A 26389-nucleotide genomic window follows, 5' to 3' on the forward strand; every position below is an offset into this window, starting at 1 on the left:
GATGAATAACCATCATTTGAGACTATGGCAGAAGACATATCCTGGTTAGGTGGGAGAGAGAGAAGTTAGATTAAGTTATATATATGGGCTATTCTAAATGTAATATACTATGATTTTACCAGGTTAGGCTACCATATACACAAGGATTGCCTTCCATTTCACTTTCTCACTGTCTCTGTTAATAGTAACATTGGTTTCTTTGTCTTGTCTATTTCCCAGTCCTTCATCTTTTGTGTGGAGTCAGTCATTAGGTCTCATCGGGTGTACCTCCCAAAAGCCTCTCAAAAAAATAATATTAGTTTTCTCCTAACAGTTGTAGAGATGTAGGAAAGGTAATGTAAGCATGAGCTATTTCACCTACAGATAAATATTAAGACAGAGTTGCATCACAAAAATAAAAACACAGGCTTTGGAGTTCAGCCTCAGCTCAAATTTTGTTCCCAATTTTACTAGCTGTGTCACCTTGGAAAAGTTACTCTCTGAGGCATTTTCTCCACCTACAAAGGGGGAACCTAATATTAAACAATCTCACTGGGTTATTTGGCTAAATAACTTTTATCTCTAAAGCACTTTCTATTTCTATTAATGCAAACACCAACTGTAAATGCTTAATGAAGAGTAGTTATTAATATAAGTAATAATAAATGCAACACTTGTATAACTTCTTTCTTTAGTTTATGAAACTCATGCACCTACATTTTCTCATGTATTGTTCACAAAAATCTTGAGAGGCAGATAATATCCCCATTTTAGAGATAAGGACACCAAAGAAAAGAGAGATGGTAACACTTCCTCAAGTAGAATTCTGTAGAGATCATTCCAAAAGGGAGTGAATGCCCAGTTACTAGAAGCTCTAGCAAGGCTATCCTGCCACCTATGATAACAGGTGTAGTAGAGATCCCAGCTTTTGGAAGGGTAACTGATTTGGTGATTTCTGAGGTCCCTTAGTTGGTCATCTTTTTTTTTTCAGATACAATAGATATTTATTTTTTACTGGAAACTGCTCAAGGATCTGGGGATACAGCATAAACAAAAACAAGCAAAACAAACAAACAAACAAACAAACAAACACCCCAAGCAGACAAAAATCTCTGCCTAGAAATATACGAATACAGAAAATATTATGTATAAAATATGTAATATATAAAACAGAAAAATATGAAAACATAGAGCTTGATTTTCAAAGTGTTTTCACATATACTCTTCATCTAAGTACCCATAAACTCCCCCCATCTTTCCCAGCCCCCTCCCGCACTTCAGGAACTAGAAAATTCTGTTTTAATTTGTGTGCCATACCCCCTCAAGGGTCAAGGCGTATTCAAGGCCCCTAACCAGAAAAGCGCACGGGGTCTTGGAAGACGGAAGGAGAGACTGCGGAACCAGTGTTCTGGCGGTTGCGGTTCTCGGAGGGAAGTCAATTCCGCGGACCGGTAGTGAAGAGCACCAAAGCTTGTTTCCGGCCACCTCAGCGGGAAGCGGAGACGCAGGCAGCTGGATCTTCGGGAACTCAGATAGAGGTGTAACTGCGGTCGCGGCGGAGGAAGTCGGGACAACGTCTGCGGCCGCCGGGCCAGTGTTGGGTCCCCGAAGCCTGTGAAGATGGTGTTGCTTACGATGATCGCCCGGGTGGCGGACGGGCTCCCGCTGGCCGCCTCGATGCAGGAGGACGAACAGGTGAGCTGTTCTATCCCCGCGCCCCCAAGTCCCTGCCAGAGCTCTGTGCTCTCAGTACCGGATTTCTTCTTAGAACGCAGGCGACCTTTGCGACCTCCCGTGCACTCCCGACCCCTCTGAACTGCTCTTTTTATCTTTTGGCAGTGGAGAAACTACTTGTTAAAAGAAATCTTTCCTGAAGGCGGAGGTAGATTTTTGCCTTTCCTGTTTTTTTTGTATAGAAAGACGCTCCGGCGTAGGGATAGGTTCGACTGATTGTGATCACCCAGTGTTGTGTAACTCTTAAGAGACTTCGGTAAAATTCGAGATTTCTGTTTTTCTGCTGCTGTTGAGGCTAACAGGTCCTGGGAGAAATCAGCTCCCAAGTTCTTCAACCTCTTTCACTGTGGCACTTGATCCTTGACCTATCTTGATGACATCTTTTGAAAGTGGGTGAGATAATATTGCCACATATAGACACCTGTTTGAAGTTCAGTACAGTACTTTCTTTCAAGTTTATGTCCAATTCCCACCTCCTCCAGTAAGCTTTACTAAATTCCTACTATTGGGATTATAACTTCTGTGTTATATTTCTGTTAACGCCTTGTACCTTTATTTTGCTACTTTCTTTTGTCTTTCAATAAATTGAGATTCCTATGAGGCAGTCGACAGGTCTTGATGATCTTTGTGCTTCTCATAGCTTTTACGGCAGCAGCTTTATGCTAATAAGTGCTCAAAAAATGTATTGAATTGATTTAAAAACAACAGCTTCAAATATCTTGAAAAGTAAGCTTTGTGCCTTAGAATCACAAGGGAAGGTTCTGGTGTGAGACAGATTTCTGGAGCAAGGTGGGGAGATCTCTGAAGAAGGGAGGCTGAGAATGAAATTTATGTAATTTATTTAAAGTGATCAATTTTAGTTTACTTTCTCGAACAATCTAAGTTTTAAAAAAAAAAAAACTCAAGGCCTAAAAAAAAGATGAATTCTAGAAAATTATTTTGCACATATCTGTTGGATTTTTCACAAAAAAAACCCCAAAACCCTTATTAAGCACATCAACTGTGTCAAGCATGATGATTATACAGGTTAGAGGACACAGTCCCTACTTTCATGGAGCTTACAGTTTAGTGGAAAAGCCAGAAAACAAATAAGCAATTATAACATAGTATAATTGCTATGAAAGAAGAAGAAGGCTCTGCGGTTGAACATGGAAAAGGTATCTAGGTTGGTTTTGGGAGATCAGGAAAGTCTTCCCAGAAGAAATGACTTCTCAGCTGACAGTGTTGTTTAGTAATAAGGAAAGCTTCTATTTGGTTTTATGCCTTTTTAGGTTTGACTTGGAAATATGTTTATTTTCACTTTTAGGAGAGTAGCAATACAGATCACAAAATTGCAGGTCCTGCTAAGTGAAGTATTTTCAATTTATTGCGCAAGACAAAGTCTAATCATTTATATAAAATTTGAAAAATATAATGTGCCCTTAATATTCAATTGTGAAATATTTTTCTTTTCTCTCAATTTGTTAAGAATTTTCTAGGACCACTCTGCAGAAGGAGTGAAATTGTTAAAATAAATGCAGGAACGTGACTTGAGCAAGGGAGATAGTGTGGAGAAATTTTCCTTAAAGTATATATGTAGTTGACTGAGAAATGGTTTTTCCCAGGGAGGAGTCTGGTCAGTTTATTGTATTAGATTTCAGTGTGGGCAAAGAATACAAAGTGAATTTGAAAGTCTACTTAATATTAGTAGTTCCTGGGGCGCCTGGGTGGTGCAGTCGGTTAAGCGTCCGACTTCAGCCAGGTCACGATCTCGCGGTCCGTGAGTTCGAGCCCCGAGTCGGGCTCTGGGCTGATGGCTCAGAGCCTGGAGCCTGTTTCCGATTCTGTGTCTCCCTCTCTCTCTGCCCCTCCCCCGTTCATGCTCTGTCTCTCTCTGTCCCAAAAATAAATAAACGTTGAAAAAAAAATTAAAAAAAAAATATTAGTAGTTCCTTACTCTCTGCCTTGATGCTTTATTGAAAAAGTAATTGATATATTATTGTGTGTTTCTTAATTCCAAATTAGGTGTTGGTCTACCAAGATGGGTTACTTTGTTTAATTGACAAAGAAATTTTCCACAAGAATATTTTTGTGATGGCAATTCCATAATTATTTCCTTTAGGAATTTAGGCTTTGAATGATAAAATCTTTCCCTGATTTTTAATATCTACATTATGAGTCTTAGACTCATTTTTATTATGTTAATAGTAAAAGGAACATTAAAAAATTTTTTTTTTTTCAACGTTTATTTATTTTTGGGACAGAGAGAGACAGAGCATGAACGGGGGAGGGGCAGAGAGAGAGGGAGACACAGAATCGGAAACAGGCTCCAGGCTCTGAGCCATCAGCCCAGAGCCCGACGCGGGGCTCGAACTCACGGACCGCGAGATCGTGACCTGGCTGAAGTCGGACACTTAACCGACTGCGCCACCCAGGCGCCCCAGTAAAAGGAACATTTATAGAATGCATACTACATGCCAAGCACTGTGCTAAAGCCTGTCAAGTATTTGATTTCATTCAATCTTCATACCAATCATATTAGGATAGTTTAGTGGTATTCTTCCCATTTACAGGTAAGGAAGCTCTGAGGCATAGAGACGATAGGTTTTTTTGTATGAGCCACATAGCGAATAAGTAGTAAAATGGAATTTTTCATCAGTTTCTTAATATCAACACTATTGATATATTCGGTCAGATAATTATTTGTTGTGCGAAACAGTCTTGTGCATTGTAGGATGTATGCTAGTAACTCTGGCCTCTGCCTCTTAGATGCCAATAGCACTACCACCACCTCCACACCTCCAATTGAGTAATATTCCTGGACATTGCCAGATGTGATCTGGGGGTGGGAGGGCAGAGTCACCCTGGCTTAAGAGCCACTTAAGCCAGAGTGGCTTAAGAGCCACTGTTTTGGTTTTTTTTTAATGGTTATTTATTTTGAGAGAGAGAGAGAGAGAGCAGGGGAGGGGCAGAAAAAGAGAGAGAGAGAGAGAGAGAGAGAGAGAGAGAGAGAGAGAGAGAGAGAAAGAATCCTAAGTAGGCTCCGCACCATCAATGCAGAGTCCGATGCGGGGCTCAAACCCATGAACCACAACATCATGACCTGAGCTGAAATCAAGAGTGAGAATGCTTAACCGACTGAGCCACTCAGGCGCCTCAAGAACCACTGGTTTTTAATCAGTATTTGTCTGACTTCAGACCAGAGCCTTAGTGCCTAACTGGTACACTTACAGCCATGTTCTAAGACTTTTTGATAATGTATCTACTTCTTAGGAGTCTAAAATTAACTTTTTAAGAAATGGCTATTTCAGCCAAATAGTTTTTATTTCTTTTTATTTCTTTAAGTGTTTATTTTTAAGAGAGAGAGACCGAGTGCAAGTGGGATAAGGGCAGAGAGAGAGGGAGACACAGAATCCGAAGCACGCTCCAGGCTCTGAGCTGGCACAGAGCCCAGCATGGGGCTCGAACTCAGGAACCGCGAGATCATGACCCCAGCTGAAGTCAGAAGCTTAACCGACTGAGCCACCCAGGCACCCCTCAGCCAAATAGTTCTGTAGTCGAGTACTTTAATTGTTCAGGCCAAGTAATTCAATGTAGTTTTTCAATTATTTACACTGATAACAGATGTCCTATGTTACTAGTGTTAGTCCTGTATAAGCTGCCTTACTACTGGAGGTGAACAGTTACTCAGATAATACAGTGGAGAGTAAAATTCAAAAAATGATGTAGGCAGAGTATCTCATCCACTGTTTCCTCTATGCTCAACTAGAAGTATCAGCCTAGGGCGGTAGAGAGATGAACTTTTCTTTTCAAACCTAGACTCTCTGATATTCTATTTCCTTTCTTTCTACCTTTCTGGCGTGTTTCTACTTTTTGGATGTTTGCATCTCTTCATCTACCTTTGTGTTCTACCTCAAAATGAAGGTGTTCTCTTTCCTTTCATTTTGCCCCAGCTCTGTGGACTTGAAGACAATATTTGATCTAACCAAGTATTCAGCAGGGAGCACCAAAAAAGCAGATAGTCTGTTGTACATTTTAAACTGCATTGCTCCCCCAATTATTGAGGGTTCATTAGTCACCTTAGTGTAATTGCTTTTAGAGGAAAATGGTTGGTTCTTGGTGCTGCTGGCCTTTGACCAGCCAAGTACAACAGGGATTTTAAAATGATAAGAGCTTAGCTAAACATTCTTATAAAGACAAAAGGTGGCATTTGATATAGTTAGTTGTTCAGCAGTCCTAGGTGATAGCAATAAAAAGTCTTGTGGTTGTGTGGGAAATTTCTACCCTGTACCTGTTATATTATATATATATAGAACCAAATCCTAAATACACTATTGCAGATTAGTTTCAGAAATTGTCCATTCACATCCATTTCATTATCGGATTGCTAACACATCTTTCCATTATACTGTATATAAGCTTCATGAAGTCTGTTGTAGATGAAGTGGAAAACAGAATGAGGACATCTAATCTGTTTTTAGGCAGTCTGGAGGCTGTGGGCCTTTTGTGAGGTCTAGATCAGAGCTGCCAGTTCTGATCACAGTTTCCTGAGAATTTCCTATGAATTAGATTTAATATGAAATAGTAAGATCACCCAGAAAGTGGATCTGCTATCACCGAAGCAATTTTAATTGTAGAGGTGCTATCGCATGTTTAGGAACGCAGACTCCAGAGCTAGACTGCCTGGCTTCAGATTCTTACCCCTCCTCTTATTGGCCTCTCGTCCTTGGGCAAGTTTGATTTCTCATACAGAAAATGGGCGTAATGATTCTAATCACCTCATAGGGTAGTTGTAAAGCTTATTAGAGTTAAATTATGTAAAGTGTTTAGAACCAGGGCTGACAGAAAGTGAGTGCTTTCATTTAATTTCATTAATTTGCCTATTTCTGAAAATTTTCTTTCCAGTTCCATTTTGCCTTTCTTTCTTTTTTTTTTTTTTTTTAATTTTTTTCAACGTTTATTCATTTTTGGGACAGAGAGAGACAGAGCATGAACGGGGGAGGGGCAGAGAGAGAGGGAGACACAGAGTCGGAAACAGGCTCCAGGCTCCAAGCCATCAGCCCAGAGCCCGACGCGGGGCTCGAACTCACAGACCGCGAGATCGTGACCTGGCTGAAGTCGGACGCTTAACCGACTGCGCCACCCAGGCGCCCCAGCCATTTTGCCTTTCTTAAAGTTCAGACTAGAATTGTATGTATTTGTGGGTACAAATATGCAATAAACAGGAATGGGTGAATGAACAATTTTCCCCATTACAAAACTAGCCTGCGCTTATTGTAGAAAATTCAGTAAAAAAGGAAAAACAAAAGGACCAAAATGTTAATGGTAATTATTACCAAAGTCTTTACTTAAATTGTATACATTTTAACATAAAACCTTATTCTCTGTATGTGTGTGTATATGTATAAAATTAAATAATGGGTAATGCTGTAAGACTTCCACCTAGTTTTTTTTCACTTAGTGTGTAGCGAGTATCTTCTCATATCATTAAATATTATACAGCATTTTAATGGCTGTATAATATTCCATTGTATAAATATGCCACTGTATAAATATGTTATTTAACCAATTTTCTATCCAATTACTGAACATTTGTTTTTTATTTTTATATACATTTGTAGTTGTTTGTTTTAACATATATGATATGTGTGTATATTTTCAAAGATACAGAATTGTTGGCTAAAACAATATGTAAAATTTTGTAACTTCTAACACATATTGCAAAAATACCTACCAGAAAGATTGCGCCCGTGTTGTGTTCTCAGGGAACGGTGATGCTGATGGAACCAGCACTGTAAAATGTTGGTTGGTGTGCCACAATCTCTGTGTAATCTCAGTGTCATTATAGATCCCCGAAACTGCAGCATGCTTTCGGCCATAGTTTCTTGTAGTCCATACAGTGGTTAGTCTCTTTCTCTTTGGTTGCAGTGATGTTTACAATGCTTCTTATAAAGTCAAAGGATTTATACCAGTCTTTATTTGACTGACAGTTTTTCTGCCATTTATTTCTTCACCTGGTTCCTTTGTCTTTAGTTGTCAAAAACATTTTTACTTAACATCTGTGGTTGTGGTTATTTTTAAAACACCAATTTCTGAGTTCCACCTCTGAGATACTGATTTAATTGGTTTGGAGGTAGAGATAGGGCTTGATTAGTTTTTGTGCAACCCCCAAGTGATTCTGGTGTAAAGCCAAGGTTGAAAAATCATTGATGTATGTGGATATTATTCCTTGGCACTTTAGTAACATTTCCAACTTTATTTACATCTGTCTACTGCTGTGGGGTCAGATCTCTTCCAAATGCCACATATAATGGCATTGGTGAAGCAAACAATTTGGCAAGTACCATTCATTTAGGGAATGCAGGATATTGTGCACTAGTTCAAAGCATATGGTAGTTTTCACTCTCCTTTACTAGCAGATCAATCATGAAAAAAAATATGCGATACTGATTAATATAATAATGTGAATGTATATTATGCTAACTATTGTCTAGTATTGTTAATACATAAGTACATACATATATATTAATATAGAAATATTTCTTTAGAGTAGTATAACAAATCATTGCCATAGGGACAGTGCTAAATAAGATAAAGTGATACTTCTAGTGGACTCTACCTAACTCTCCTCGTTCACTTCATGCTAATTTACTTCCTTATTCATATTTAAATTTCCAGTTTATTATTTAAAAAAATTTTTTTTAATGTTTATTTTTTTTTGAGAGAGAGAGGGGGGTAGGGACAGACAGAGAGGGAGACACGGAATCCAAAGCAGGCTCCAGGCTCTGAGCTGTCAGCACAGAGCCTGACGTGGGGCTCAAACTCACGAACCATGAGATCATGACCTGAGCCAAAGTCAGACGCTTAACCAACTGAGCCACCCAGGCGCCCCTCCAGTTTGTCATTTTACATATGGCTTAGGATCCTGTACTTGTACATTTGCTTATCTGCCACTTTCACAATTTTATCATTGCTTCCTTATTTTTACTGTTAGCTAAGTGTTTCACTATCTAGAATTTTAAGATTTCACTTTGCACTTAAAAAAAATTTTTTTTTTAACGTTTATTTATTTTTGAGACAGAGCATGAAGGGGGGAGGGTCAGAGGGAGGGAGACACAGAATCTGAAACAGGCTCCAGGCTCTGAGCTGTCAGCACAGAGCCTGACGCGGGGCTCGAACTCACGGGCCGTGAGATCATGACCTGAGCTGAAGTCGGCCGCTCAACCGACTGAGCCACCCAGGCGCCCCTGCACTTTTTAAAAGTCAGACCTCAGATCCAGTCCTTGGGAGAACCTCAAATAAATGCTTTTTAAATTTAAGCATTTAGTTATTAAACATCTGTCAAGAAGAGACTGTGTTCTATTGTTTGATCCAAAATAAATAATCCAAAATAAAATAATTCCTTTCTGTCACATGGTAAAAGTGCGCTCCTGCCCCCATATGTGGATGAATAAATAATATATATTTGCTTTCCACTCCATTCTTTGCCTTTTGGATTGAATAGGTGAATGAGGTATGATGTTCTCCTTTTGAAATGACACTGGTATTTCTCAGTAGGCTTTTTTCCTTCCTTTTTTAAAAAATTATTAAACTATTTAAAAATTGTTCAAGAAAATATACCTGTAATTCTACCATCTGAATATTGTTATTTGCATTTTGTATGTATATATCTCTTTCTTTCCAAACTCAGAAACCAAATCTATTCACTCAGTAAAGAATATTTGACTTTTCAATCTTGGTCCTTACTCTTGTTCATTTTTACCTAGTTGGAGTTACAGTCTTCTTAGTAATTTGCAGTGATGGGTGCATACATTTATTTTTGCTTAAATGCTCAATACTGTAACACTTAGTGGAAGGTTTTTCTTGATATTCCAGGATAAAAATGAAATTCACCAGTCTGTTGTTCCCAGGATTTTCTCCTGAGTATAGAACATGTTGTGCAGTTGTGTGCCAATAATTGTGCAAGTGAAAGGGGTTAGGAGGACCCATTTTCACTGACCTAACAGTGGAAAGAACACTGGATTGAAAGTTAAGAGTGGCTTAAAGGCAGTTGAGAAGTACAAATAACGTGATTTTCTTGAACAACTAGGGGTTTGATCTTTTTTGCTCTAAAAGTAGGGCATTTAAAAAAAAAATGAATCTTATTAACCTTTTTTATTTTTCTTTAAAAAAAATTTTTTTTAATGTTTATTTTTGAGAGGGTGGGGGAGGGGCAGAGAGAGAGGGAGACACAGAATCTGAAGCAGGCTCCAGGCTCCAAGCTGTCAGCACAGAGCCCAACGAGGGGATCAAACTTGTGAACTGCAAGATTGTGACCCGGGCTGAAGTCCGATGCTTAACCAACTGAGTCGCCCAGGCGCCCTGGATTTTGTAAATTTTTCTTAAGTATTCTTTATTTAACTAATCTCTATACTCAGTGTGGAGCTCAAACTCAACACCTTGAGATCAAGAGTCGCGTGCTTTTCTGACTGAGCCATCCAGGGGCCCCTGTATTTTATGAACCTTCAATGAAGGACCTTACTTACATAGTGTTCTCATAATATGATGCTTCTCACTAATTGTTATGGCTGTTTTTTTGTGTGGAAAATTCTTAAATGAAGGTGTCTTCTTTCAGTCTGGCCGGGACCTTCAACAGTACCAGAGTCAGGCTAAGCAACTCTTTCGCAAATTGAATGAACAGTCCCCTACCAGATGTACCTTGGAAGCTGGCGCCATGACTTTCCAGTGAGTATAATCCTATTTCTTTGTGATCATTTAAGTATGAAATACAGTAAATTTAAGTAACACCTGAGAACAATGGTAACAATTTTTCAAAAGTAAAGAATATTTTAAAAATATAGTCTCTTTATGGAAGGAACTTCCCTGGCTCTAATTCTGCAAAACTGAAATCTTGGTTTGTTTATTCAATTTGCATACAATAAATTAACTGTTTTATCCTGTGCATGCAGTAAATTAACCTGTTTTATCCTCTGTCTAATGAATGCTATACCCATCGTGCAATAATAGATTAATTTTTTGCTTTAGGAGTTTCTTAGAGCCAGATGTCTGTAGATTAATACTCTTGCTCAAACATTTACTAACAAGACAACCTTGAAAAACCCACATATACCTCTCTAGGGCCTCAGTTTCCTCTATAAAATAGGGGAAATAGTCATAGTTTGTGAAAATAATTAGGGAATCTATTTATATCCCTTAACATCTTGCCTGGCACAGAGAGAATATCAGTAAATGTTAGTTGTTAGAAAAAGGAAAATTATAAAAAATAATTTTAGAGCATCACAATCAGTGGTATTAGTGCATATAACTGAGAAAGGGCTCAAAAGGACTTTAAATTACCTGCAAGTAATTGGTATTAAATGTTTAATACATGTCAAGTTTGAGGGTGATTAAAACAGAAAGGATTAAAAAAAGAGAGGACAGGAAGATCAGAGGAAAATAAAAAAGGATTAGCTAAATAATCCTTGCTATTTTAGGACCTCAGATGCTAAGATAATATAGACCTGGGAAGGACCTGCCTTGTTTAACCTTTTTAAAGGGAGGGGAAAATTTTCCACCCATCAGAAACAAACAAGTATACAAAACTAAAATCGAAACAAAACCCTGGCTTATTGGTTAAGAATGTAGTGGATGTGGGGCGCCTGGGTGGCTCAGTCGGTTAAGCGTCCAACTTTGTCTCAGATTATGATCTCACAGTTCGTGAGTTCGAGCCCCGTGTCGGGCTTTGTGCTGACAGCTCAGAGCCTGGAGCCTGCTTCAGATTGTGTGTCTCCCTCTCTCTGCCCCTCCCCTGCTCTCACTCTCTCTCTCTCAAAAATAAGTAAACGTTAAAAAAATAAATAAATAAAAAATAAAAAAGAATGTAGTATATGAAACATTTTCTTTTTTTAAAAATTTTTTTTTTTCAACGTTTATTTATTTTTGGGACAGAGAGACACAGAGCATGAACGGGGGAGGGGCAGAGAGAGAGGGAGACACAGAATCGGAAACAGGCTCCAGGCTCTGAGCCATCAGCCCAGAGCCTGACGCGGGGCTCGAACTCACCGACCGCGAGATCGTGACCTGGCTGAAGTCGGACGCTTAACCGACTGCGCCACCCAGGCGCCCCTGAAACATTTTCTATAAATCTAATTTTCAACATCAAAAAGCATAGACACTTAATTATATGTATAATTATATATAGTATCTTTATTTCTATCATGGATTAGGAACAAAAGATCTAGAGAATGGAATTGAATTCCTAATGGAATTGAAAAGAGATTTTCTCTTGTTTGGTTCCTTTATAATTTCATCTCATCCTTTATTTCAATCTAAGAGTTATATTTTAAAGATTTATTCTTTACCAGACCATACATTAAGTTCTGCCTTTATCTTATTAGCAGAGAGAAACACATATACAGACAACTAAACTTTAATACCTTAGGGCAAGAAGTGCTGTAATTCATTTATAAATGACATGCTTTGGGAGTAGAGAGAAGGAAGCAATAAATTCCCATTTGTAGGGAGCAAGTTTGGGGAAAGGGGATAGAGGGAGGGAGAATACAGAGAAATATAAGCAGAAATCTATGAGGACTTGAAAGAACCTAAACTTGGAGAGAAGCATGCTGTTTGGCATATTGGATGTATGATGGAATGTGGCCCACATCTGCTTTGGAGGCCACAAATACTATACCAAGGAGTATGATTTTATTTTATAGGTATTAGAGAACCCTGAGAGTTTTTAAGCAGAATAATATGGTTATATTTATATGGTTATATAAAACTTGTAGTTTAGGAGATGGCCTAGAGTAAAGATAAGGAGACCAGTTGATTTAGATGCCCAAACACATCAGTATCATTATCATCACCACCATCATCATCGTTTTAAGGGGCCTGAGAGGTCATATAATACCTATATTATAATACCTAAATACCTATAATATAATACCTAAACTATAAACTATGCTCTGTGGGGTCCTAGGATGCCTTAGGAGCCACATAGCAAGGGTAGGTATAGGGGGTATGTGTAATGCTTTGGACCCTTGAAGTCCTACTTAAACTAATGACCTGATTTTATTTCATGTGCATATTGATCTTCTGAATATAATTATTGCTGAAACAAAGAGTCCTGTGGCTAAAGAGACATTGAAAATCACAGAGTTAACCTAATCTCTTTCTGAGACATCTCAGACATGTTAGCCACATAGCCCCTTCCAGAGTGCCAGGGAGCACCTCTCATAGGAGGAAGTCAGCTCTGTTATTGGGTAATTTCTTGTATTGGACAGTTGATACAGAGTTCTGGCCTGGAAATTAGGGAATATTATTTATCTTAAGGTCATTATCTGTACCCAGTAAACATTGTGGCATTAACTTCCAACTATGACGTATCCACAAAAGTTTCCATTTCCACTGTTTTTCTTAAAGCTAGAAAGAGTTTAATATGTATATACTAATTTCCATACGTAATCAAAGGTAGATGGGGCGTCTGGGTGGCTCAGTTGGTTGGGTGTCCTTCTCTTGGTTTCGGCTTAGGTCATGATCTCATGGGTTGTGGGTTTGAGCCCTGCATTGGGCTCCATGCTGACAGTGCAGAGCCTGCTTGAGATTCTCTTTCTCCCTTTCTCTCTGCCCCTCCCTGCCCCTTTCCTGCATGCAGGCACGCACACTCTCTCTCTCAAAAATGGATAAATTTTAAAAAAAGATGGAGTCACAACTCTTGAGTTTTCAAGAAAAAGTCTTAGGTATTATCATATTTTAGCTGGATCATATAATAAACAATTGTAAACATGTTTAAGTACTTCTTTTGGAATATAATTCTCATAATGGGAAGATGTTTGCTTTCTGATTCCAAGGATTTGTGGTTTGCAATTGATTTTCAGATTTAGTTAGCTTCAAAGGGCTTAGGCTAGAATATGTTCAAAATCTGTAGGGCACGAAGAGTCTGCTTCAAATTGTTGGAGGTATTGTTATTCTACAGACAACTTTTTCTCTTCTTTTTTTGTGTCTCTCCAGCTACATTATTGAGCAGGGAGTTTGTTATTTGGTTTTGTGTGAAGCTGCCTTTCCTAAGAAATTGGCTTTTGCCTACCTGGAAGATTTGCACTCAGAATTCGATGAACAGCATGGGAAGAAGGTGCCGACTGTGTCTAGGCCCTATTCCTTTATTGAATTTGGTAAGTTTTCTCCTCATCTCTGTATCAAGAGAGCAAACAGTTTGGAGAAGCTGTTTGTTACACTGATTAATTTTGACACATTTTTTTCTGATGTTTACCTACTTAAGTTTTGGGTTCTGTCTTTTCCTTTCCACCTCTGTGCTTTTGAATGAATGAAAGTTGCTTCTCACAAGAATTTTCTGCGGTCTTTTAGTCTTTTCCTTAGAATTTGTTACCCTTTTCCCTTTTTGTGATTTGGATTGATTCTTCGTCAGAGTCAAGAACTGTGCCTAAAGATCTGTTTGGTTGGCATGTAGTAGCTGAGTTCTTTCCCCCAAACCACACACATACGCACAGTCACAGAAAGGTTCATTTTCTGGAGGTCTGAATATAGAAATCAGAATGACATTTTGTTTCTTTTAATCCTCTAGTTTAAAAAAATTACTGGAAGAGGTATGGCATTGGGGGACAGCATTTACTACCTGCAGAAATAGTGAGCATGGGTGTCCATATTTGTATAGTAATTATAGAAAGACTCATCACTGGTAAAGTATCTGATGGCAATAAATCAACAGAAATGTTTTGGGTACTCTAGAGGAAGTGAGAATAAGTATGATTAGACTATATTACTGATATTTTTAGTTAAAAGAAATTGGTTTTACTGTTTCTGAATTTCTGAAGTATTTCCATTTTGCTAGCTAACTGGCCATCTTACTTTTTAGAAATAAGGAAAATTTTAGGAAAATGCTCCAGTATTTCATAACTACAAACTCTCCAAGTGATAATTTTTATAATGTCTGGTTTTTCAGATTTTGTTTTTGAAGATAATAGAGGTCCAGTAAAACCAAGAAAGCAGTAAGACTGCTACATCAAGGTCACACGAAAAATAGTTGGTACACTCAAATTAGCTTAAAGGATTATATATGAATGGGTTTTAAGTGAACTGCAGGTACAGTAACCTGAGATCAGTTACACAGAATTGTTTCCATCCCCAGGCCTGAAGGGATAAGAGAAAGGAGCAGTTTCTGAAACTGCAAAGGACAAAATTTATAGAGAAGGCCATCTTGAGAGGAGGAGTTACTCTTGCTGGAGGGATGCTGCCAGCCCAGGGTGACTTCTTGGTGGGGGTTGGGGGGAGAGGGGTTCGGGAAACAAATCCCCTAACATCACTACCTGCTCTCCTGCCCTACTCTTGGGGCTCCCCCATTGGTCAAACCTAACCTGGAAGCCCCCCCGAACAAGGAGCCCATGATGTAGTCCCATGCAGGTCAGCTGCCCAAGGCAAAAAGCGTGGTGCAGAAGGGTGGAGAGGAGGTCTAGAGAGGCAAACGAAAGGTATCCAGCACATATCACTTAAGAAAATGCCAAAAGTTGAAAATAAAATCTTTAGTAATAAGTCATTCTTTTTATAGTTTTGAGAAATGCAGACATGGTCTAAACATGATAGCTGTAGTTCATAGTGGTATTTTGGGAAACTCCCTGCCACATGTTTGCTTTACCTGAAGTTTAAGAACAGAGTGAAATTAGGAATGTATGTTAAAGAAAATACTTAAAAAAATTTTTTTTAATGTTTGTTTTTGAGAGAGACAGAGGGAGAGAGAGAGTGAGGAGGGGAGGGGCAGAGAGAGAGGGAGACACAGAATCCGAAACAGGCTCCACACTCTGAGCTGTCAGCACAGAGCCCGACAAACTGTGAGATCATGACTTGAGCCAAAGTTGGAAACTTAACCGACTGAGCCACCCAGGCACCCCATGTTAAAGAAAATACTTTAAGACCATGTTTCCCCCCTACTTTTAATGACAGAACCCGTAGTGATGCTAGATTGTTGTCAGGATCCTTTTCAGGAATATAGAGTTAAGTACTAAAACCCTGAGGATCCTCAGGACATGGTTTGAAAATAATCTGCTTTCAGGAAAGGCTTACTATAGTGGGTCTTACTTTCCATAGGGGCCCTGATAGCAAAGACTTCGAATTTGAAGGTGTGCAGAGGACATTTCTCCTGAATGGTTGGTCATCCGTCTTTACATTTTACAAATGAAAACATCAAAACTCAAACTTTGATGTTCATTCAAGAGCTTGGTTATCCTATCCCTACTCCAGTACGTTGATGGGCAAGGTTGTTAATGGTCACTTTTCTTCATTATTCTAGATACGTACATTCAGAAAACCAAGAAGCTTTACATTGACAGCCGTGCTCGGAGAAACCTAGGCTCCATCAACACTGAACTGCAGGATGTACAGAGGATCATGGTGGCCAATATTGAAGAAGTGTTACAACGGGGAGAAGCACTCTCAGGTATGTAAAACATTAAGAGTCCTATAGGGCGCTTCTCAGTCCACAGGCAACGATAGCTTATTTTGGGTTACCTTTTTCACTGTCACTCTATCTAGTACTGTTAAGAATTCATCTCTCAGAAATAGATTACATTAGGGGTGCCTGGGTGTGGCTTAGTTGGTTAAGCATCTGATTTTGGCTCAGGTCATGGTCTCATGGTTCATGAGTTTGACCCCTGCCTCGGGTGAGCTTGAGCCCCGCCTTGGGATTCATTCATTCATTCATTCTCTCTCTCTCGTAAATTAAATAAATAAATAAATAAATAAATAAATAAATAAATATCATCAAGAGACATAGCTTACATTACAAAACTTTGTATATGATATGTTTTTTCCCAGCATGATTAGTTTTTGTTGAGTTGGGACAGTGTGAAGGTCCTATTCCATATCAGAAGCAATTACTTCTACCAAGGTATTTACAACATTAAGCAAATATTTACAAAAACTCTTAACATAAATTAAGGGAAATGAAAAGAAGAATGAGAGGAAATTGTCAAAGATTTACTGCAGTGGTTTCCTGACTAGCCACTTTGGGAGACTTTATTGCTGCCAGATCAAATGTTATAAAATGCCATTTTCATCAAGGCATTCCTCTGCTGAAAAACTTTTAAAATCTGTGACCACAAGATACGATCTAGTCTGGTTTCAACTTACTTTTTCTTCTTGCTGAGTGCTTGTCATGTGCAAGGCACTGTGTTCTCTGTAACGGAAGATAAGGAGATTGCAGACTTCTTTCATGCTCTCTAGTTCACAAACATTCTGCTTCAGCCAGGTCAGCTTCCTCACCATCCTGGACCTGTTCTTAAGACCTAGGTACGAGCGGAGCCTCCTCTTCAAAGAAGCCTTCCCAGGTCCTGATAGCCCACGTCATGTTAATCTCTTTTGTCCTTTATACTCCTAAGGCACTTAGCTGTGTATTGGTTCTTTTTTTTTTTTTTTTTTTTTAAGCACATAATGGGTGTGTGTATGTGTGTACTTACTTACCTAATTTGCCTTAAAAAAAAAAGAACCATATATACGATTGTATATATTTACCTAATGTTTCAATGTTACCCATGTATTTAAGGTACTCGTAAAGGTAGTGTTTATATATTTCATATACTTCTTTTATTTCTTTCACAGTAAGGATCACAAATAGATGCCTCCATGAGTATGTCTTGAACTTACCCTATGACATACATGAGTAAATGGGTTTTCCTTTATTATGAACTGCAGATTGTAACCTTTATGTCAGTAGTCAGCAGTTGTCCCAGCATGTAGTTTCACTCTTTAAGCATCAAATTTTGGGTGAGTGAGACTGTAAATTTTCATCATAACAGGCTTAGTTTCTACCTGGGATAAAATAGACCAGCACAAGAATTTTTCTTAAATCCAAAATTTGTATACTGGTCAGTTTACCAAAAGTGTAAAAGGATCCTCTTGTGCTTTGCTGGTTACTATAAAGCTGATGTGCTGATTGAAAAAGAAGACATTAGACCCTTTGAACAGCGTGGGGGTCAGGGACTCCACATAGAACTTTTGACTTCCCAAAAACTTAACGACTAATAGCCAACTGTTGACTGGAAGCCGTACCCATAATAACATAGACAGTCAATTAACATGTTATTTCGTATGGTACACATATTGCATACTGTATTCTTACAATAATGTAAGTTAGAGAAAAAATGTTATTAAGAAAATCATAAGGATGAGAAAATACATCTACAGTATTCTATAAAAATCCATGTATAAGTGGAACTCGCACAGTTCAAACCCATGTTGTTTAAGGGTCAACTGTACAGGGGCGCCTGGGTGGCGCAGTCGGTTAAGCGTCCGACTTCAGCCAGGTCACGATCTCGTGGTCCATGAGTTCGAGCCCCGCGTCAGGCTCTGGGCTGATGGCTCGGAGCCTGGAGCCTGTTTCCGATTCTGTGTCTCCCTCTCTCTCTGCCCCTCTCCCGTTCATGCTCTGTGTCTCTCTGTCCCAAAAATAAATAAACGTTGAAAAAAAAAAATTTAAAAAAAAAAAGGGTCAACTGTACAGTTGTAATCTTTAAAAAAAATTTTTTAATGTTTATTTTTGAGAGAGACAAAGAATAAGTGGGGGAGGGGCAGGAATTCTCTTACTAGTGCTTATTTCATACGACGTGATATTTGTTCCGCTGCCCAGTTATTCTCAGCAGATTTAGATCCGCTGAGCAAATATTTATTTATTGAGCACTGAGTATCGCCAGACCCTGTTCTGGGCGCTGGGGATATAGCAATAGACACAGTAGTTAAAAACCTCGGTCCAGTGAAGTGTCCAGTGTAGTAGACTGGCTGGAAAAATTCCTTGCAGCATTGTCATGGTTATTTCTCATCTCCTAACTGTTTTCTTGTGTGACTAAGTGTTTTTCTTACAGAACAAATTGCTAATTTACAAGTGGCTGTCATGACTGTGTCATTAAGTAATACCACATTTCTCAACCAATTCAGTCTCTGTTAAGCAACTCCAAATATTCCAAAAGTATTCTCTAAAGAACAAACAAATTCGTGTTGCAAAATAGTCTCTTTAAAAAAATTTAAAGAAGTAAAATGACCAAAATTCATTTATGTCACACCAAGAATTTGTTTTTATTATTAAAATATGTCATGTATTTTAGTCCAATCTAGCTTGTGTCCCTCTGGCTGTTTCTCTAAGTGCTCAGCTAACAGTTATAACAGCATTACAAATGTCCTTTTAGAAAAACAAAACTTGGTAAAAGGTTCTAAAAAGCTTAATTTGGTAGGTGTTGGTGGCTTCCTAGCACCTGTGATTATGTTTTAGTTACAAGACAACTTTCCTGTGTCTGTTGAAACATAATTTCTGGTAGAATCATAATAGTCTTTACCAGTGGAGAATCTTGGGAATTTGGGAGTGGTCAACTTTGAGATACAGCTCAGTACTCAGTTTGTGGTTCATTGAGTTTTCTGGTTACTGAGTCTTATCTTACATGGATTATCATTTTTTTCACAATATGAGAGAATAAGATTTAGACCATTAAAAGATGATGAGATGTTTATTATCAGCCAGCATTTATCAGTCTTATCATATACAGGCATCGTGTTCACTTCACAGGCATTCTCATGTACTTACAATCCTGTGATACAGTTAGTGTTATTATCCTCACTTTATGTAGATGATGAAACTGGGTTTTAGTAGAGGCTCAGTGAATTGACCAATGTCACATGGCTGGTGCAGCTGAGATTTAAACCAAAGACTCTGAGGCCAGAGCCAGCACTCTTAACCACCTGAACATAATTTGGTCTGATAATTTTTTTTAATCTTTATTTATCCTTGAGAGAGAGACAGAGTGCAAGTGGGGGAGGGGCAGAGAGTGAGAGGGAGACACAGAATCTGAAGCAGGCTCCAGGCTTCAAGCTGTCAACACAGAGCCCGACATGGGGCTCGAACCCATAAACCCTGAGATCATGACCTGAGCTGAAGTTGGACGCCCAACCGACTGAGCCACCCAGGCGCCCCTGGTCTGATAACTTTAAAATGCATTGTGGATTTTACAGTGCATCAGGATCATGGATTAATCAGTATATGCAACCTAACCTTTAAAATAAAAATGAAATAAGCATCGTGGTTGTTTGGCATAGTGCCACTCATTTAAGTTATTTTTATGTCTTAATACATTAGACATAACACTTCAGTGACTAATTAACATTTTCCTTTTTTCCTCTTCAACAGCATTGGATTCAAAGGCTAACAATTTGTCCAGTCTGTCCAAGAAATACCGCCAGGATGCGAAGTACTTGAACATGCGTTCCACTTACGCCAAACTTGCAGCGGTAGCTGTGTTTTTCATCATGTTAATAGTGTATGTGCGATTCTGGTGGCTGTGAAGTAGTGAATCCAGTCACTGGCAAGGGTGAACCTAGAACCCGGCAGGTGTGTGTTTTCAGGAAGCTGAGCTCACAGAGATGTGTATTAGAATTCCAAGTGGAACTTCTGCCTCTAAGGACCTTGCAAGAAAAGACATGTCCTGAAAACGAAATGTTACACCTCATTTAATGAAGCTTACCCCTTTGTAGAAAGTCTCTTTTGGGGGCAGAGGCTTTCTCTGGGTGCTGAGCTGTGTATGCTAGGGAACAGTAGATTGTTTTCTTTTGTTTTTTCCCCTCCCAGTGTTTTTACATTTTTAAAACAGCACTGAGCGGGGCATTTTCTTTTCTAATGGAGCCATCAGTGAGATCTGGCTTAGCCAACCTGTGCTAGCAACAGTCTGAAATTCCTTCAGAAAAGGCAGCCCTTTGGGAAGTTTTCTGACTCTGTCTGATCAACATTCCTTTTGTTGGTGACATTTGTGACTTTCAGTAATCTTGAGTTTTTGAGGGCCTTGTAAACAAGACTCCACTCTGTGAAGGTTAATTGCTGTGCTGCGAAGATCTTGTCTGTCGGCCCCTGTAGGAAGTTAGCTTTTGTTGTTTCCCTTTTATGATATTTTGCTTATTGCACAACTGCTTTAGGGTTAAACGAATTATATTAAGATGTCTTGATATTATATTATAGCACTCCTTGATTAAGAAGCTAAAATGTTTTCTGTCATTTACTCCTTAAAAGACTTAAATTTAGTTTGGGACATTCTTAATTGTATTTTTCAGCATCTCGTTTATATTAATAGAAGAGTAAATATAACATACGGATAATCAGAAACCCCTGACTTAATGGGAAGAAAGGCCCAGCTCATCACTACAGCTTTGTCCTGCCCCCTTTTTCTCTACTGTAGTTTCTTCCCTCTCATTTCCTCCTGCTGACACTTTAAAAATTCCTCCGCACCCAGTAGTTTTCATGTCCCATAAGCATCCTCTCAGGATATTCTCAAATTTCAAAATGGAAAATGTTCAGCCACGTAGTTCAATTTAAATTTTTTCACAGCAACTACTCAAACAACTAGATACATTCGTCTGAGAAAGTCTCTGAGAACACCTCGTACTTTCTTCAGTTTATGTAAATTCTCTGAGAATGTTCTAGAGATAGATAACTCATTTACAGTGGCTTCTATTAACAAATAAAAGTACCTATGATTTTTCCCGTTTTGCTCAGGGATAATGGGGATTTCCTTTTACCTTCTGAGGTAGAATTTTTTAAATGGGGAGAATAGGCCTTTTAAATATTGTCGCAAGGGTCTACAGTATAAACTACAACTTACACATACTGCACATGTTTCTTTCAGTTGTACAGGAAAATGAGCCAACTTCTTTTCTTTACATCTTTGGAGAGAACTTTAACTAGTAAACAGTTTTGTAACTAAGGGATCATCAAAGCTACTGTCCTGATTCCTGATAGAGGTAAAAAACAAAACAAAACCCTATTTCCTTAGAACAAGAAGTGGCTTGTAAATTCCTGATAATTTACAGAACTAAAATAAATTTTTTTTTTCCATTTTGGACCTAAATCTGCCAATTGGAGTATGTGCATGAAACATGAAGTTACTTTTTATAGAGAATAAGTGCTTTTAAGTCCCTAAAAGGCTTGTCCCTAAAGTAACGATGTTGGTAATAAAAGCCTGACAGTCTGAAAACCCAAGTAGTGGTACCGTAGCATCTGGTTCTTCTATAGGAGTGGAGAGCGGCAGCTCATTGTTGAGAGTTGCATGCAGCAACCAAGTGGTCAGCAATGAAATAAATACTTCTAGAATGTTCCCTGCAGTGTGAAGTTTTGTTATCTAGTTATTTTATGTACACATAGCTCTCTGGGTACATTTCTACCAAAACCCAGGTGGTTAGTTGAAAAATGAGAAGGGGGGCAGAATGATGAAAGGAATGAGAAAGTGGTTTAATGTTACGACGGTTGAAAAATGAGAGAACAAGACTATCATAATAGGGCTTCCGCTTCTGTTCTTTATTGGAGGTAGTGGGAGGATCTGACTAGATGAAGTGTATCAGCAACTAAACAGGCATCTAAAATAGAATGTAATAAGTACTGTCTAGGGCTAGTGGGGGCACATTAAGAAAGGACACCCTACTTTGGGGAGGAGTGTTGTAAGGGAAGAAGAATAAGGTATTCCAGAAAGAGTCAATAGCTTGTGCAAAGTCATAAGTAAAAGAGTGAGGCCCATTTTGGGGATTGTAATTCTGTTGCTTCAACCCAACTCCTTGGGTGAGTTTGGGCACTTGAGCCTTGAGGAAGAACTAGACTGGTCACCGTAATAAAGAGATACATCTACCACGCTTAATGAGTTTATAGTACACTAACGTCAGTGACAAGAGATGGCATCAGATTTAGGGTTTCGGATGATCATTCTGGCCCAAGTACGAGAGAGCTGTTAGGGCTGAGCCTGAAAGTAGGGAGATGAAACTGAGGAGGCAGCAATGGTAGAGTGAGACCTAGGAGACGGGTTTCAAGCCATTTTCAAGAAAAGAGTTATCCCAGGTACCAAATAAGTAATACGGACAATGTTTTCTTACATCTCACATTCACATTTTGAAGCAAGTACTGTTTATACCATATGAATGAAGAAACTTTACAAAGGCTGCTTCTCTGACACACAGAAGAGCTAAGTGATTCGCCCGATGTTGCAAAGCTAGAACGGGACGCAACTGAGATACGAACCTCGTCAGTTTGGCTCCAGACTCTGTGCTTTTCTCCACTCTGCTGTCCCATCAAGAGATCAAAATAAGTTCCAAAAATGTATTTTGTTTTCCGGAAGTAGATGTTGAATTTTAGAGTTACGGAACTTTGTCATACAGGCAGAGGTCATTCAGAGGAGTGGGGCAGATGTCAGGTCACAGCAGGTTGAGGGTTGTGCGCCCTAGGGACTGAAGGTGGCGGACTACTTTTACAAAGTAGTAGTTAGGGCACTGAACTTCATAACATGCTTTTATTAGGAAATCTCACAAATGTTAAAGTGTAGTAATATTTGGGGCACATTGTACATCTGTTCATTTAAATGTCTAGTGGTTATTAAGCTTTCTGGGAAATCTTGGAAACCTAATGAAAGGTATGTGCCTTTACCCCAGAGAAGTGTTCACAGTGTATGTGAATTCATGCATTCATACAATGAGTATTCAAGAGCCCCACAAAGCCTGTTGGCGATGTAGTGGTCTATGATTCCCAGTTAAGTACTCAGATACGTAGGAGTGGAATTCAAAGGTAAGTACCCAGAAGCCTTGAAAACTGTCCAGCTATGGTGACTTGGAAGAATTCTACAGTTTGAACTAACTGTGAATGAGATGTATTCTTGAAAAATTCTGTAAACCGCCCCCCCCCCCCCCAATTCTATCGAATATTTTCCTGTAATGCATTCAGGGATCTGGTTCTATAGAAAAATTTTAAAATTTTGGTCTTAGTTCCTCAAAATCACATTTAAGGATCTCAAATTTTCTATTTTCTGCCTGTCACTAGGAAGTCTTGCAAAAGCAAATTAAAACAAATGGAGAATCTTTTCTCATACACAGTATTTAAGAATCATGTATAAGAAAACATCTCCTAATTTAAATTCCTATCCTTGGGAGTTTTCATAACTAAGGGCTTGAATGTTGGTGGCCACACAATTAAGGCTTTTGGTTGGTGTATTTAGCAGAACCGAGAGCCCATCGGGTTGTCTGCAGACAGCTCAGCAAAAAGGCAGAGAGCATGGTTGTACAAAGTGTACTGTAAAGGTACCCAAAGAAAATTTTGGAGCATGTATGACATAGTTTGAAATAGAATGGACAAATTGAGTCAACATCCTGCTCTTACACGGTTGACCCAACAGTATAAAACTGTCTCAAGCAATTTAATCACTCCTAACTAAGTTGATGTCAAGTGCCGTAACTGAATCCATATTTTAGATTAGATTTTTAATTTTTTTTTTAATTTACTTCTCTGTCTCCCTTTACAACATTTTGATATTTCTGGCTCTTGTGTTCTTGTTTGCTTTTTCATCCTTGTTTTTTATACATCTTACTTTATTTGCTCCTTTTTCACTTGATCTCAATGTTAATTTACCATTTTTCTACATCTGATTTACTTAAAGGTCAGCAAAATGATTTTCAAAAAGCAAACCTCCTCTTTTCTTCTATGTCCTTTACCCATTCTCTGGCTCCCCCTAGTTTCCCCTCGCTTTATATTCCATTTTACTTCACTTCCCTAGATGCTGTTTTTGCTTAGGAGTTAATGTAATGCTCCAACTTTGCTTCTGTAATTGAGAGCTTCAAAATCAACTTCTATTGACTCTATTTTCAGACCTTAGTTTATTTTACCTTTTACTGATATTTTTAATTTAATTTTTTTTTTTTATATTTATTTTTGAAGGAGAGAAACATGAGCTGGGGAAGAGCAGAGAGAGAGGGAGACACAGAATCTGAAGCAGTCTCCAGGCTCTGAGCTGTCAGCACAGAGCCTGACGCGGGGCTCAAACTCATGAACCGCGAGATTATGACCTGAGCTGAAGTTGGACGCTTAACTGACTGAGCCACTCAGGCACCCCGAGTTTTTTATTTTAAGTGTATTTATTTGAGAGAGAGCATGAGTGGTGGAGGGGCAGAGAGAGAGGAGAGAGAATCCCAAGCAGGCTCTGTGCTGTCAGTGCAGAGCCCATTGTGGGGCTCGAACCCATGAATCGTGAGATTGTGACCTGAGCCGAAATCGAGTCGGATGCTTAACTGACTGAGCCACCCAGGTGCCCCCCTTTTACTGATCTTATAATATCTGGTATTCTATTATCAGTCAATACAGATATCCCTTTATAAAACAAACAAACAAACAAAAAACCAACGAAAACTGCAAGAATTTAAGAACAAGCTCCTCTAGTTTGTCTCCTGTATTTTAGGGCTTCAACTGTCACTGTATTACAGCTCTAAGGTACACCTGTGTATCCTCAAACTGAAGGTCCAGCCCCAATATTTGCTGCTTATTGGGTATCTGTGTTTGCATATTCCATATACACTTCAGTGCATCTAGAACATTACCTCCATCCCATTCCTCTCCAAGGTGAAAGCTGACCTCTGCTTCCAACTGTAGATCTGATTTTTTGGCATCACCCGCCACCTCTACAAGTCATGAATTCCATTTAACTCCTGTTTTCTCCTTTCACCTCAACTGTTACCCAAAATCTGTTTTTCGTAACTGCCAAAATACTCCTTATCCATCACTTCCTTTCCTTTTGGCCTTAGATTCAAGTTCTCATTTAACTTGGGCTCTGGCAGTAGACTCCTTACAACTTTCCTTATACATGTTCCTCCTTCGACTCAGTACTACCATGTTAATACCAGAAATTTTTTTTAGGAGCTAATTGTACCCCCGTTTCCTTCTGGGTAAGATCACCAGTTTGCTTTCATGGTCTGGCCCGCTGTACCATTCCAGGCTCATCCGCCGCCCCCCATCACCTCTTGTTTCACTCACACCAAATTAGCTAGCCTTCTCTAAATAGTCAAGCACTTTACCTTTGCCTTGGCTCATTTGTGCCTTCTCTGTAGACTTTTTTTGTGTATCTTACTCCTAGCCTTTTCACTTTCAACCTACTAAAGTTCAGCTCGCCTTTCAAAGACCCACTTCTGATGTCTCCTTCATAAAGCCTTCCTAACATTCTCACGTCCTCCTTCCCACCAACCTGGGAGAGGCTCTTGTCTCCTCCTCACGGCAGCTTGTTCCTGTTTCCAGTGTGGAACCTACAGGCTTAACATGCCCTCGTGTCCTTCACTGTACACTCTGTGATGTCCCTAAGGTAGATACTGGTCATTACTCGTGTGTGTTTCGATCCTTGGCACTCGATCTAATGGCTGACGTGTTGGAGGTACTCAGCAAATATTTGCAGAATGAGTAAACTGACCACAAAAACGTATGTTCAAGTTTTCTGGAAATGAGCTGCTCTGTAAATCATGGATATACATGTATTTTGAGTGAAAGGAGAAAACCAAAATGAGATAAAGTGGTGTAGGCCCAATAAGGGATGGGAAGGGGAAAAGGCATGTGAAAAAGTCAGAACAAAAGAGAGGAACAGGAAGCTTCTAGCAATATATGGTGAGCACATTGGAGAAAAGGGAGGAAGAGAATACAGCAAATGAAATTGATTCTTTAGGGGCAGAAACAATTGGAAGGCAAGAAGGTGGGGGGGGGGGAGAGGAAACTAAAACATGGAAACAAATTCGACTTGAGAAAAGTGCAGAAGTCACATAGACTGGTCTGGAAATGTTTTCAGCTGGCCACAGAGGCATCATGCTTTAATGTGAGGATAATATTAAGTGAGCCTTTCACGTCACTGAACCCCTTTTGTCATCGAAAAAGTGACTCCAGATCAATGATAAA

At 39.1% G+C, this 26389-nt stretch overlaps 1 protein-coding gene across 1 annotated transcript; it reads left to right on the forward strand.

Annotated features, from left to right (window-relative positions):
* Window positions 1–1476: 1476 nt before the first annotated feature.
* On the forward strand, window positions 1477–21804 carry SEC22B (SEC22 homolog B, vesicle trafficking protein). The gene is made up of 5 exons (XM_047869428.1): window positions 1477–1674; window positions 10307–10416; window positions 13681–13841; window positions 15971–16117; window positions 19850–21804. Exons 1-5 carry the CDS (start codon window positions 1600–1602, stop codon window positions 20002–20004), a joined length of 648 nt encoding a protein of 215 aa, XP_047725384.1. The 5' UTR covers window positions 1477–1599; the 3' UTR covers window positions 20005–21804.
* Window positions 21805–26389: the final 4585 nt, after the last annotated feature.

This window comes from Prionailurus viverrinus, chromosome C1 (genome assembly GCF_022837055.1).
Source record: "Prionailurus viverrinus isolate Anna chromosome C1, UM_Priviv_1.0, whole genome shotgun sequence".
NCBI lineage: Eukaryota > Metazoa > Chordata > Mammalia > Carnivora > Felidae > Prionailurus > Prionailurus viverrinus.